Source organism: Phalaenopsis equestris, unplaced genomic scaffold (genome assembly GCF_001263595.1).
Source record: "Phalaenopsis equestris unplaced genomic scaffold, ASM126359v1 Scaffold000224, whole genome shotgun sequence".
In the NCBI taxonomy this organism is placed as follows: Eukaryota; Viridiplantae; Streptophyta; class Magnoliopsida; order Asparagales; family Orchidaceae; genus Phalaenopsis; species Phalaenopsis equestris.
In genome coordinates this window covers 4,259,575-4,275,063 of record NW_018164666.1, presented here as the reverse complement: position 1 = coordinate 4,275,063, position 15,489 = coordinate 4,259,575, and the positions used below count along the sequence as shown (strand labels likewise).

At 32.7% G+C, this 15,489-nt stretch overlaps 2 protein-coding genes across 2 annotated transcripts in view; both read right to left on the bottom strand.

Moving 5' to 3' along the window:
* Positions 1-2,672: 2,672 nt before the first annotated feature.
* LOC110023588 (chlorophyll a-b binding protein 8, chloroplastic) lies at positions 2,673-4,118 on the bottom strand. The gene is made up of 3 exons (XM_020723075.1): positions 3,858-4,118; positions 3,631-3,692; positions 2,673-3,397 (listed from the first exon to the last, which is right to left on the bottom strand). Exons 1-3 carry the CDS (start codon positions 4,008-4,010, stop codon positions 2,782-2,784), a joined length of 831 nt encoding a protein of 276 aa, XP_020578734.1. The 5' UTR covers positions 4,011-4,118; the 3' UTR covers positions 2,673-2,781.
* Positions 4,119-7,986: 3,868 nt separating this feature from the next.
* The window catches only part of LOC110023369, a gene marked incomplete at its 5' end in the record, with an annotated part of 47,662 nt that continues 40,159 nt past the window's right edge, over positions 7,987-15,489 (bottom strand). The window contains 6 exon segments of the mRNA XM_020722755.1: positions 7,987-8,364; positions 8,757-8,819; positions 9,854-9,928; positions 10,392-10,468; positions 10,902-10,999; positions 15,183-15,295. Coding sequence (XP_020578414.1) covers positions 8,202-8,364; positions 8,757-8,819; positions 9,854-9,928; positions 10,392-10,468; positions 10,902-10,999; positions 15,183-15,295 — 589 coding nt within the window. The 3' untranslated portion in view covers positions 7,987-8,201.

Sequence of the window (15,489 nt, the reverse complement as noted above, 5' to 3'; positions counted from 1 at the left end):
ATTAAGTTTTACTTCGGTGATGGTTAAAATAGAATAGGGTTGAGAGTAGCTCCCATAATGTGGCAAGCCTCTAAAGAAAATTGCTAAAAAATAATTTTTGAAAAAAATTCCTTCAGTTTTGGTGGATAATGAAGAGGAGGAAGGATTACTTGATAGTTTATAGTTCACACGAAACAATTTTTTCAAAGAGCTCAATGAGTTTTGTGGAGGTGCGATGTAAAGTAGAAAATAAAATTAAATTTGGCCTACCCCTAAAGAATATCTAATAAAAACTTTTAATAAAATTGCACTATAGAAATATTGGCTATAGAAAAAATCCTTATAGAATGTATGTGCTTATAAAGGTTGGAGGAGCTATTTCACAATTCTAGCTATATGATGTTCATGATCTCTAATTTGAGGTAGACGAGTAGAAAGATAAGATTAAATGAGTTTTTAGCATATTAGCCCATGTTGGTTGGACTCGCACATAAAAAAAAAATATCTCAATTGAGAATCATTCATATGATAGACATGGTCCAATAAAAATGCATCAACTAAATTCTCCAGCAAAATTTCACTGTTTAGGAGCTATAAAGCTGGAGCTTGAACATAAGTCATGACATGTTTGTTAATAACTATGAATTATTTCCTATATACAACACCAAACTAGGATCAAGAAATTGGAGGTTAATTGTTACATACAACACAAATTGTTTCTCTACAAGAATATTTGTTATGATAAGGGTAATTTTAAAATCTTTGGCTTATATGAAAATCCACATACATATATACCAATAAGAAGAGTGTATACATATAATTTGATAATTATAATTGTTCTCCCTTTTCATAATTTTAAACAATTATATTACAATAATTTAAACACTTAGATTATAATGGTTATATCCTAACATAGTAATTGAGGTGTTAAAGATGATTATATTAATTAATTTTTAAAGAGGATGTTCATTTATGGGAGAACAACTAATGACAAACATTCGTTGACTTGCTTAGTTATGCTGGCGGATGACAAATGATATGCAACAAAATACTTCAAAAGCTAGGCGTAAAGAACAGAGGCATTGATATCATTGATTACAGCCATCAAATTATGAGCATTTGAAGTTAGGTTTTGATAGAGAGAGATATTGTCGAAATGCTGATAGTGAGCTTCTAATAATGAGTACAATGAATTTAACTTGGGCATTAGAGATGAGATGCATAAACATCAGGTGACAAGAATTATCATGAAATGATGGGTATTGCCTTCAGATAAAAATAATAGTTATCATTGATATGTAGACATCAAAAGCTTTTGATGTAAGCATTCTATTATTGTGAGAAAAACCATGTGGCAATGAACCGAAGATGTTCAAACATGTAAAACACCACATACTTTTAGTTTTAGATTTAAATAAAGGCCATAGATTTGGAATTTTGCATGAACTTGATATAATCTTTAGGAAAAAAGCTTAAATATGCTTAAACATAAGACCTATATTTATTTTTGAAAAGATGAGTATTTTTTTTTAATGTTATAATCTTCAAAATTGAATCTTGAACTGGTTCTACCAAACATTCTATTCTCATCCAATAACTTGATTAAATGTCTGATCCCTAAGTTAGCCTAATGGGGCTTAACTGGGACCTACCCACAAGCTAAATACAAATGTTGGTTTTGATTAGAGAGTAAAAAATACCCTTCTTTAAAATACATATATCACAAATTTTATGAAATTGAAGGATTATAAATTCAACCATGAAATTACATAATATAATTTAAATCTATAGAAACCAATTTAATAACCTTTAAAAAACTTTAGTGACGTGACAATTTTGGTTTAAAATTATTGTCTAAATGAGAGCAAATTAATGCCACAATTTGTACAAATTTTTAATTATATTTTAAAGTGCATTTTTTTTCATTGTTTGGATTGGAATTTGGTTAATTGCAATTTTGCTAAAGTTGTTTTGTCAAACGTATCATTTCAATTAAAAGTTTTCTACAATGGAGCTCACACCACCCCATAAGTATTTTCTTAAATGTCTAATTTCATGTTGTTTTTAAGTCAAAATTGTGGTGAAATTTTTGTGCATTATATTATTACTAGAAAAGTAAATTTGTTTGTCATCCTTATTTAATATTCATAAAGAAAAAAAAAAGACTTCCAAATTTTAATTTATTTTAAAATGAGTGAAATAATAAAATCATTTTTTTATAAATATAATACTTATTTAAAATCAAATTATAAGAATTATTACACATTAATTCTAATTAGAATTAGGTTAAGATAATTTACCCATTTCCCAAAAAAGTAATAATATTTTTAATGAAAATTTTAATTACATAAATAACACACAATTCTTATGCATTTATTCATCAAAGATTTATATTTTTATATTTATATATTAAACAATTTTGGCTAATATATTTATACATGATCATTTATACACACTACTTAAAAAAAACAAATAATAATAATATTTTGAGTGATATTAGAGATTTAAATGCTTTACATGTAAACATTGAAGTTAAGATATTAGACATATAAATATACAAGAATTATGTGGTACATATGCAAATACACCTATTTTAATTTAAGAAATTATGTTAAAACCATTGATATTTTTGTTTAAGCACAAATTTTAGATTCTAACATGTTTTCAGCTATCAATTTAACATGGATAACCTAACAGAAAACTAAGTATCATACAAAAACACCATTAAACACATGATATTACACATTCAACCCCCAAGAATACACCAAGGCAGATCAAAGCAGATCCTCTCTCTCACTCTCACTAGTGGAACTTAAGACTGGTCAACACATTATTGTTGACCGGGTCAGCCAAATGATCCAGAAGATTCTGGAAGGGCCCCACCCCAGTCACCAGTCCCTGTATAAAATAGCCCAATATAGCCAGCATGGCCAGCCTCCCATTCTTCACCTCCTTCAGCTTCAACTCTTTGAAAGACTTCTCATCCTTCCCAAATCCCAGCGGGTTGAAAAGTGGGCCGCCTGGGTAGGCCGGATCGCCCGATCCGCCCAAGAACTTTTCCAGCCCAAGGAAGTACTGCTTCCCCATGGAGCCCGGGTTGGCCCAGTCCTGAAACCGACGGTGTTCGGCAAAGCCCATTAGAGCCATCTCAAACACGAATAGCGTGTATGGGTCGGCCCAATAGTCGTACGTGCCCGCAGGAGGAATGACGCCGGTTTTGAACCAGGGAAGGGCCGTCTCAGGCGGGATGAGGCCCAGTTTGCCGAGGATCTCTGGGGCGATGGCCCCAACAGCACCGAGCATGGCGTAGCGACCGTTGATGACCTCACCATAAGCCAGCCATTTGGGCTCGATGAACCCACCAGTACCCTCTGGATCTGAAAGGCCCAATGGGTCGAACCCATAGTCGCCGGGAAGGCTGCATGTGGTGAACAGGGATTGAACATTAGTATTTTGATTTTGACCCCGATTTTTGACTTTGGTGTTTATGAATATTTTGTACAAGATACAAGCCACAGATGCTGTAAATAACTAAAAGTTTACTGATTCTGCAAGGTGTACATAGTAATAGACATGGCTAATATTCATTAATAAGAAAAAATAAATAATCATTTATGCCGATAAAATGAAGGTTATGTAAAATTAATATACCTTCCATCCAAGTAGGAGAGAGATTGTTTGGAAGCAAACCATAGCTGCCGGTCTGCTCCTTGCTGAGAGGACAACATGATGGTCAGTATTTCAGTATTGATTTGTCATCAATTCCAGTAAGAATAATTTCTAATACACAACTTTCCTTTGTTTTTTAAGCAAAAAATTAAAAAAAGGGAAACCTTGGAATGAAGGAGAGAGAATTGCTTGATAAGTGATATACTAACCCGAGCAGGAGGAGAAGAAGAAGCTCTGACTACAAAAGAGGGCCTTCTCTGAGAACCAATGTTTTTAGAGGAAGAAGAAGACTGCAGTATCCTGCCACCAAGGAGCTGCCTTCCGGCCTCCATTGACGAGAGCAGAGCTTGAGCAGAAGTCATTGTATAGTTTTCTCTTCCTTATTGGATTTGAAGAAACAAAATTGAGTTCTGGTTTCCTTTTGAAATGAAGCCTGAAACGAGCGTGTGGAGTATGGAGGGCTGCGAGATCTTAAAGAGGAATGAGGGAGATAAGGTCTCATTTGGGCGTCCAGCAGATTTGTGACACGTGTTGGGGTACTGGATAAGAGTATCCTGTTTGAGTTGTTAGCGGAGACACGTCTGCAAGGTGGAGGCCGGGCTGAGATTTTGTGTGTGGAGGGGGGCTGATATTTTCTTGAATTTGTGGACTCTGTTGAGCCATGCTGGCTATTGTGCAGTAGTTAATGGTAATGAGACTTGCGGGCATTTTCTGTATGTACTAAAAAATATTTCGCATGCAGAGATAAAAATAGGATTTTATAGAAGAAATCAGAAGTTTAATGTGAAAATTTTTTTTGAGGAAAAATTATAGAGTATAACTTAGTTAAAAAGAATTTAATAATCTATATTATACGTTAGAGACGATGTTATTTCTCATAGCTAGGAAAGACATCAGCTATGCACACAATGATGTCTGTCAACAACATGCATAGCAGTTACAATCGATAGCGGACAACAAGTTAGTCGTTGTTAATCAAATGTTCATCTTTGGATGATGGTAGTTGATCGTCGTTAGTTCGACAATCATAGTTAGATGAAGGTGATCGTGCAACCAATCGAGTAATAGCTGGAGATCAGCAGATTGTAATCAGATGATCGTACTTGGGCTAAAATAATTGGGTGACTGTAGTTGGATAATGGGAGTTGGGCGACCATAATTAAGCAACAGTGGTTGAGAGATCATATATGTGTGATGAAGGTCTACCTATTTTTGATATGTGAGTATAAACTGGCATAGATAGTGAAGTGATTGTAGTTATGTAATTGATGCTACGCAATCATGGATGAGAAATAGAGAATGGAAAACCTTAGTTAGGTGGCAATAGTAAGGAGAGCATTATCAGGAAATGGTGGTTGGATTATGGAGGTAAGGCAATCATATTCGAAAAATAATGGTTAAGGGATCATATTCAAGTAATAAAGGTTTAACAAATATAATCAGGAGTTAGTGATTGGGTGATCATATTTAAATGATATGGTGATCATAGTCTAGTGATGATGGTCTCATGATCATAATTAAGTATTGTTGATGTTTTAACGTTGGTGGTAGGATGATGACAGTTTGATAATGGTGGCAGCCCAACAATAATTATAGTGATGTATGGGTTACAACAGATGATGATCAAGAAATGGTGACTGAGTGATAGACCGAAGGAGATGATTGAGCAATTACTGTATGAAAAAGTGCTAAAATTAGCGGTTAAACCGGCGGTTTAAACTTACGTTGGTAAGATTATCTTTTTTCTTACGGTTTAGGGAGGGTAAGATAAAGGGCATTATCTAAAGTTTGGGGTCCCAGGCGTAGACCTATGATGCCTATAGCACATCCGGTGCATCCACTTCCACTTCATAAGAGGAGAAGATGTGTTGTAAAGTTGTTGCCAAGTTGCCTCCCTAAGATCGGAGATGAGGACAAAGATCAAAGCAATGACGTGTTCTGAATTGTAGAAAGGGAAGGAGTCAATGCAGGATGACGGTGGGGATGATGAGGAGGAGGAGAGGATATAGGAGGATGAGTAGGGGTTTTTTTATAGTTTGTGTATTAAACATTTTATTGTTAGCGAGAATTATTTTTATTGTGTAGGTGTGTAAATTGTAGCATTGATAGAGGGCTTTAATTTTTTTTTTATGCTACAGTTTTTTTATGGTTTTACAACCCCTTGATTGTATGTCTACGATTTTTTGACGGTATATCAAACAAGCAACGTCAGGACAAAGTACTACATATATGATAGAGACAAAATTGTCAGTAAATTCTCACAGTTAACTGACGGTTGAGTGACATTTATCGATGGAACTGCAACACTTTTCTAACTGTCATGCAACACTTTTCCTATGAATACTTGTGCTGCTTATATAACCGATGGTTAAGCTATGATTAAATATGAAGTTTTTGAACCTAGAGGAACGGTTATGGAACGTCGGAAACCTATCGGTTAATGTAAACCGTCTCTAAATCCGTCGGTATTTTCATTACCGAGAAGCATTTTTTTCTACCTCAATTTTGTCGTCGCTAAGCTGTTGGTAAATATATTTCTTGCAATTTATTCGTTATTACCGACGGTATTTGACCGTCGGTAATAAGCTAAATTTCTGTAGCGAATAATTGTTTAATGGCGATAGTTAAGTGATGACTAGGCGACAATAGTACATGGATGATGTACTTTTCAATTCTTCGATGAAGCTAGAGATCGTTTACTTTTATGATAAAATTACTTACTAAATAAAAGTAGAAATTAATTTAGATAAGGTTCTCAATACACATTTAGAGCTATTTGAACAATTCTCTAGCAAAATGTAATTGTATTCTTGAACATATTGCACAAATATCCAATAAAAATGTAATAGTAGTTGAAAGATCAATGAATCCTTTATTATTATAATTAATATGAGTCATTCAATGTCATTCTTTTAGATACATCCAAAACTAGCATTACAGTTGAGATACAAAATTTTAAGCACCTCTAGTTGGCCATGACCACTGAAACATCCAAATGATGGAGACAAAATCTAAAATTAAACCAACTCAACAAAACAATATAATCAAATAAGAGCATATTAAGCATTTGATATGCCAAGTCACTTATTTGATTATTTATAAGAACACCATATAATTCATTAATCTAAATGAAGAAAAGATTAAGAGTAATATGAATGACTATGTTAAAATCATTGAATAAAAAGTGCTACCTTAACTTATTTTCCCTCTCCTACAAGATGTCATCACTAAAGCAAGTCAAAAAAAAAATTATTACTTTTTCTAAGAAAATGCATATTTTGTCTAGAAATAAAGATTTATATTTAAGGAAAAAAATTATGTATGAAGTTTTCTTTTTACATCACAATTCACCCTGTATAATCCTTGGAAATCTTGCCTATGAGGGACTTTCAACACAAAGCTCTAATGGTAAGGTTACTCACTAAAATACCTCATTAGTGCAAGTCATAAACAAGGTCTTTACCTATAACTCCTATAAGGCAAGCCTATGAAATAGTCTTAATAGATTGTTGGCATTGAACAAAGATCTTACTACAAGGATTCCAAGAGCACAAATAGCTGGCATGGCCTCTACATAGAAAATATAAAAAAAAAATAAAAAAATAAAAAACCAAGAGGCTAAAGCAATAAAACCTGCATATTTTAAAAAAAAAAAAAAACTCAAAAGGCACAAATTCTTCAAATTCTTCAAAAATATAAAAATACTAAAAGCCACAATATATGAATTCTTTAAGGGTATGATCCTCAAAATATACATATTATTCAAAAAAATAAGAAAAAGAATTTAAAATTTATAAAAAAAATTTAAGAAATAATCTCTTAAAAAAATCAGACGACTAAACTTTAAGAGAATAATTTTTAAGAAAATTCTCAAATTGTTAAAAACCTTCGAATGAAAGTTTATTTACTTATCTAAAAGCCTTAAACATCGTAAATCTCAAAAGAGATATAAGCTTATCAAAAAAGCCTTTAAAAACCTATATATTTTTGGACAAAATTTCATTAATCAATAGATCAAAACTAATATGCTCATAGTGAGAGGTAATTTCTTTTTGAACCTAACATGATACATCATATATTAAGTGCATTTTAACGATATATATAGAGGACTCAATATCATCTTAAAAGTATGTTTTAAACAATCCAAAACATCTTACACAAAGTTAGATAGCTTATAAAACATTACTACTTTCCTTAGTTTAATTGTAAAGATTAATACATGAAACATAAGGGTTAAATAAATAAAAGGCTTTACATCACAATAAGATATAAAATTACAATATTAAAATAATTTCAACACACTCATTATCACCATCTTAAGAGATTAAAATGTGCCAATTTTGAAACAAATCAATGTGTTTTCATTTTGTTATCTTGAAACCTATTTTCTAAGCAAATAAAAATGATGGTATTTTTGATATGTCATGAAAGATTTGGGAGATATGTAAATACACAGAAATTGGGTGGCATGTATGTAATTGCCCCCATAAAACAAACAAGTAGAACCAGATACATCAAAATTAGGACACCCTTCATTGGATAACAAGCTTTCCCTATACATTGTGGTTCTTATTCTGCTCCATTTCCCTATATTGGATCATATCTGGAGAGTATCGCGCTGAAAGTAGATCAACTTGTTCAATAAATGTCAAAGCCCAGAAATTATGAAGGTGCCGAATCATTTCATGCCACCTCTTCCGACATATTTCCCCGGACCTGTTTTATTTAATCCCCATGGTGTTTAAAATACAGCGTGGAACAGGCAACATCAAAGTAATTTTTCAAGTTTTAAATAAATCAACCAGCAATAATTCTTTTATTTAATTGCATATATAACAGCTAAACTTTGTTTTTTTTAATTTAAACCACCCAAATCTTTCATATCATGTCAAAAATATCACCATTTTAACTCTTAAAAGTGCAAAACATCTGTTCATGCATAGGGAAGGTGGTACACATGTAAAAATTGAAGTTTAGGTGTTAGGTATGCATATACATAGGAATTTAGTGGATGTAAGAAAATCTTCCTAAAATAAAATAAAAATATGAAATATGAAAAAATAGTAAGAAAAGGTAGAAAGAGCTGAATAAGAAGAAAAATAAGATACCGGTGGGCAAGCAGATTGTCCCAGTCAACGTCCTCAAAGCAGCAAGCATCAGCTTTCTGGAGCCTACAATTCAGGCCAAAATATATTAAAGGGAGTGTTTGGCTGCAACTTAGTTCTACATTAAATAGGATTTATCAAATCCGATATATAAAATTTCTCAAAAAGATGCTACGAAGGAAGCGCATGCTAGCGATGGCGGAATAAATCCGGTTTGCAATCGGTTTTACATGGTAAACATGGCGGAATGCGGGAAGAGAAAGACGGAATACAAGAAAATTGGATTTAACGGAACACTGAATTTATTTATTTATTTTGGTGTTTGGCCAGATTTAAGATAAATTCATTCTTAAATCTTATAAATAATATGCTACCAAACACCGCTAAAATGTCAAAAGATATTAGATGTTAGTTAATGAGCTCAAAATAAAGAAAAGAGGAATAGAGTAAAAATGAAAGAAGAAATTCAAAATACTAAACTTGCGGAGAGAAGAAATTTAACCGCTTTCCTATTGTCATGCCTTTACTAAACATGTCTACCACATCAATTCCAATGGTACTAAATTATATTGATTTTCAAGATCAATCAAGTTATATGAATATTCTTTAATCAGTTTATAACTTTTCAATAATTCTATTAGCACAAAAGCAGACTCTTTACTAGAAATTTCTAACAAAAAATCAATTTAATTGACGCCGACATCCAATGCCTGTCAACAGTAGTGGCAGTAACAATGGCATACAACTACAATGAGTGGCAATAGCGACGGCTCGTACGATAGAGCTAAAATGACCCACTTTGAAATACAAAAACAAAAAAGTATATGATACAAGTTTGAAATTCCTTAAAATTTTAATTTGAAATTATTTTCATCAAATCAAATACTAACATTTCTAAACACTTGCATTTGAAACATTTCATACAAAAAACTCTTCAAACCAAATAACCCCTACGCAAATAAGGCAACCTATAGTTTTCGGTTTTTGTAGGCAATTTTTTTACTAATCATGGCATAAAAGGAGGTTTACTTTGAATGAGGAAACCACACCAGATAAAGCTTCTATGATCACATTTTAAGTTCTGTGACCGAAACACTTACGCTTCAATCAGCTTGTAATCATCAAGATTATTCCAACTCCCTTCTTTGACCATTGATGATGCCAAATTATAATACCTGTAAAATCCAGAAATAAACCATCATGCTCAAATATGAAATGCATGTACAACCGCAAGAGAGGTTGAATCAATAAACTTGTATGAACACTGATGTTAATATTCAGCTGTAATAAATGCACTAAAATACATTTACCTTGCGGTTGCTCATGCTTACTAGAAAAACCAATTATGTAATAGCAAGATAAACTTAAGGAAGATTTACATACATACCACTCAATACCTGTGTACTTACATACCTAACATCTTAAAGCTTAAAGCTTTACATATCCGCCACCTTACATATTCATGAAAATGTGTACTTTACTATTAAAAATTTAAAATATTGGTATTTTTTATGTGATATGAAAGATTTGGGTGGCAGAATTGTAAAAAGCAAAGTTTAGGTGTTAGACAGGTAAATTCAAACGAATTAGGAGCTATGTATGCAAATGCCCCTAAACATAAACAGTATCGACACAAACCACTTCGAGCAGCAAGTATGTGATCCTCGGGTAGACATCTTATCACTTATAGCTTCCCAGGAAATATTGTCTTTCAGCTGCAAAAAAGATGGACAGTCAGCATAATAGAGAATGATGCTACAAGCATAACAGAGAATAAAAACTAAAAATGTAAATGATGAATAACTGAGCCTTGCAACTGAAACAACGACCAAATGGGTGGAAATCTCACTTTTTAATCCAAAGTAGGAAAATTTACATACAAAGCACACAATTCTAATGTATCAACAGAACACACACCTGAACTTTCATACTTACAAGAATACCACCGTGGTGCCTTAAACCTATACATGAAAAGGTGTATTTCCGTTTTAAAAGTGGTAATTAGTGCTTGTTTAATGTGATATTGAAGATTTGAGTATTGTGTGTAAAGATGAAAGTTTAATGTGAGACATAAATATATAAGAATTGTGTTTTATGTATGTAAATTCTCCAAAAATTCATTATTGCAGTAAGAAAGGTGACACACACCATGCAATGATTAGCTTTCTTTTCCTCAAATGCTTTCATCCGCAGGTCCAGGTTGACAAGATCAAACAAAGACTGGTATTCATACTGACTCCATCTCCCTGTACCAATACATTTTGCAAAGAAAACAAAAATTTCAATAACTTAAAGCAAGTCAATGGACAATATTATGTAACTAAATGGCTAGAAAAAAATAAAATAGTTCATAGACCACAGTATGTAAAAGTCACCAACTGTTTCTGTTTTAAAAATTAGACATTCTTATGACAACTAAAACTTTATGTTGCCCCAAAAATTCCCTCCCTCCCATGCTTGTCACCAATAAGCTTATTTTCTAAAAATTTAACTTTGAGAATATGGAATTATTTTCAGAAATGCTTCTCTGACTACCCCATATTTTTTGGGAGGCCATCAAGAATGTATCAATAAAATGGCTAGCGATAGTAACCACTAGTCTCATCTTTCCAGGCCAGAAGTCTATTTTACCATATATCAAGAGCGCAAGAGCGCAAGAGGCGTCACTTTATCAAGCACATAAGTTTAGCCCCCTCTTCAAGTTTAACTTTATCACAAAGGTGGTTCTTATCATTTAGTCTTCTACAGAAATTTACAAGGTTCCATTTAACAACTTTTCCAAGATTACATTTTTCACCTTTCTTGATGTTTATGACATTAAAAGAAAAACTGTCTTCATTCTTTCGATCAATAACCATGATTGATGCAATTTAACTTTTTCTCTCCCACATGGATACCTTACCCTTACAACTTGTTTGGTTTGGACTTATGGAATGATTAAGCTATCCAAATCTGCCCACTAGCTAAAGTCTCAAAGATTTAACCAAGTTTAAGGCTTAGGGTTCTTTTTGGTTTTCTATTTTTATTTTGTTTTATTTATGTTTTGATTTAAAACAAAATATGTTTGGTATGATATACCATGTTTAACTGTTTTTAAAAATATTTAAAACAATTTTAAAAATTTTGGGTGTTTTTAAAAGCAAACTAATTTATCTTTAAAAATAAAACATAAAAACATAACATAAATGCATCATACAAATATGTTTTTTTTATAATAAAAGTAAAAATAAAAATAGAAAATAAAAGTGATCCCAAACAAACCCTTAGCCACTATGAGGCTTATAAAGCATAGGAGGTTTGATAGGCTCATCTTGCTCAACTCAGCAGAACCATCACCGACTCCCACTATTCGACATTCGCTATCATGAATGTCATCAACCATTACAAGGAGTGCAGTGCCAGAGATGACACATCCTGGTTTATCTAATTCGTAACAAGATTCATGCGCTTCAAATCTTAGAACCATAGGGCTCTAAATTCTTAAGATTTGCCAATAAAATCCATAAAAGCTTCAACTTTAAAACTACTCCCAACAGAATTTTAAAGTTTAAATAACTTTCCTTAAGCTAATACTTGGCTTATCCTTATTTGACAACCCTAAGCCAGAGAAAGCCTTAGAAAAAAAGGGATCCTTAATCTGTTTTGTTCTATCAAATTTAAAGCCACTTTACAAGCCATCTAAAGCTATGCCCCCTCTTATTCTACCACAATCTCCAGTAGATTTGATATTGGTTTTTCTCATATGCAACCTCATAATACTTAATATTACAACAAATCCTATTGTAACAAAGTTGTTTCGTCAAACTCTTTCTTACAGTCCATCTATCTAGATTCTCCTTAAATTGTTCAAAATAATCTCAATCTCAAGAGCATCAGGTCTTGGAACTCTTAGGACACGTTTAAGATCACTTTTATTAGTATTATTCTTTTTTTTTTACATTTTGTTTAGTATATTTTTGCAAGTTTTTTTTAATTTTATTTATTTTTAAAAACACTAAAAACATCTAAAATTCATTTTTAGCGTTTTTAAAAATCACTAACGATATCCTATCATATCAAACATGTTTTGTATTAAATCAAAATATAAGCAAAATAATATAAAAATAAAAAAACAAAGTATCAAAATCAGAAGTGATCCAAAATGGCGCCCAAGCTCTCTGCAAGAGGAAAAAAACAGTCCCTATGGCTCTCATCAACCCTGAATAGACCAATTCCAACAGTTGGACGCAGCAAGAAGGCAGATGGTGGCCTCCTAGAGGATTATTGAAGGGTGCTGGGCTGTTTTCCAATCATTAGAGAACTACTTAGACATATCAATGACCTTCCTATAGGCTCATCTGAAGATGTTGGGCTACTGTCAAATCATTAGAGAAGAGATGACAGGAAAAACATGGATAGAGGGGAGGAAAGGCTGAATAGTTTTAGGAATGGACTGAAAGGAGAAACTTGCTTAATTATTCCTTGCCACGATAGAAGCACAAATAAGATTTAAAAGTGTCTTAAAGAAAGTAACAAAAAGGATACAAAAACAAAACATCTATATTCAAAGTCCTAATAAATTGGAAATCAAATCTTTCTTGGAAATCTTCAAGATCTCCTTATGATTTATTTGACCCTCACCTCTTGGTCATTCCTCAAGTTCAAGCAAATCAAATATCCTTCTTGAAAAATGTCCTCAATGTGATGCTGGTTATGGTAGTTGGTCCCTAAAGTTTTCCGAGATTGTAATGACCTATATAATGTAGGTCTAATTCGGGTGGTTTTATCGAAAATGGGTCCACATTGATGACCATGAGAGAGACAGCAGTCACTACTCTAATCAAACTGGTCAAATAACAATCAATTCCAACCAAACTGGTCAAATAACGATCCATTCAGTCAACTCAAAAATGACCCAAGTTCATAAGAAGTTGACACAGGCAAACATCAATCCAAAAGAAGAGAGAATCATAAATTCACCATATTAAGTCACGCAATTTTTTTCACTCAATCATATGTATTCAAACACAACCACGCATGTAGCTAATAACCATAAAGGTTGAAACCAAAGGCTTATGGATGGCCATAAACCTCTTAATGGCTCGTGATTAATTAGTAACTATACTACTCTTTTTTATGCAAGTCAACTCGAAAATCCACTGAAAGGGCGCACTAACTCGTATTTATCTAATATCCACATGGAAGTGCAATTCCAAACTATGTGATGTTGCATTTCAAAACGCAAGTTCATAGGTGTTTGAAAATGACCCGATAGAGCCAAGGTGTCTTCATCCCATGGTTATCTAAGTATAGAAAATAGCTAAGAAATCTTTACAAACTAAAGACAAACAATTCTTGATGAAAGAAGATAACCGATCATCACCATAAAGCATGGTTACCTATATTGTGGGTATAGATTTTCCCATATGCACACACCCACCAACCTCATGCCAAAAATAGACCAGTAGACTTTTTCATCATCTGTTAATCCAAGAAGGCAGTGAAGTTCAGTTAAAATACCAGACTTTTTCATCATCTGCTAATCCAAGAAGGCAGTGAAGCTCAGTTAAAATACCAGGACAAAAGTAGAGTGTTTAAGTCATTGTACTACAACATTTTGTAAAAATACAATGATCACTAAGGAACAAAAATGGCCTAAATTGATTCCTAAAACTACAAAAATGATGAAGAAAACATGGAATTAAACCATGGAACAAAAAATTAACTTAAAATGGTGGGATGAATATTGCCGTTTTGGAGTAATATGAACCTCCTTGATATAACTTAGATGCACTTCTGCAATAAAAAAAATGGATGAATGAACCATGAAAAAAAAATCTAACTTATTCTAAATAATCAAAAAAATAAAAAAAGAAAGAAAAAATGAAACCATAAATGCCAAATGAATGCCTCGCATCATGTCAAGATGATCCTTAGGATTGGTTGTTACACCCTGCCATCTCAAGTACCATATCCACATTTACTTACATTTTTCCCACATTCTTAAATTGCAACTTGAAATAGAAAAGCCTATTGTCATGGCCTCAAAGTTAGGATTGCAAGTAAAAGGCCCTTTTCTTTTTTACCTTCTCTTTATCCTGTCTTTTTCTTTGTTTGTTTGCCTCTTTTTTTTCACTTATTTATTCATCTTTTTTCTCTAGTGATTTCAATAGCCTCAGTTCTCGCTTTGATCATAAACTCTAATGTCCTTATTCACATCTATTACAGCTTCGGAATAGCTAGTGCTTCAAAAACTTATGCAATTGTATGCTTTGGGAGAAGAAACACTGTGTGATTAATTTAGTGCATGGCAGCATGGATTTATAAAAAGTACAGAAATTGAAAATTTGGAGAACTATGAGGTTAACTTAAAGTTCTCATAAAGCCAAAATTGCTAAATAAACAGAAACAGCATCTCAACACACATAGTTGTTCAACAAGATGGCATACCTTTCTTTAGGTTTGGAAGCCTTATTCTTCGCCAAGCATCTTTTACATGAACTCTACTTTTCCCAAGAACATCAGCCAATTTCCTCCATTTTGGACCATGCTCTGCATGATATCTATTATATATTACAACTGGTTCAGTCAAAGAAAAAAATACAACATTTTAACAATTATAAAACAATAAAGATTGTGACAAGTTAGAAAACAAGTCAAATAACTAAGCTGCAAAATATTCAAAATTATAAACAGTAAGTACATGAACAGAATCAATGTTACTAAAAATGCCACATTTATGTCCACACTTTTCATA

What these genes read in the sequence shown, in the direction of transcription:
- LOC110023588 (XM_020723075.1), bottom strand. Translation starts at nt 4,010, where the DNA reads ATGACTTCTGCTCAAGCTCTGCTCTCGTCAATGGAGGCCGGAAGGCAG. An exon ending in CTTCTTCTCCTCCTGCTCGG is followed by an intron (nt 3,693 to 3,857) that starts GTTAGTATATCA and finishes TTGTCCTCTCAG; the next exon opens with CAAGGAGCAGACCGGCAGCT. An exon ending in CTCTCCTACTTGGATGGAAG is followed by an intron (nt 3,398 to 3,630) that starts GTATATTAATTT and finishes CACCACATGCAG; the next exon opens with CCTTCCCGGCGACTATGGGT.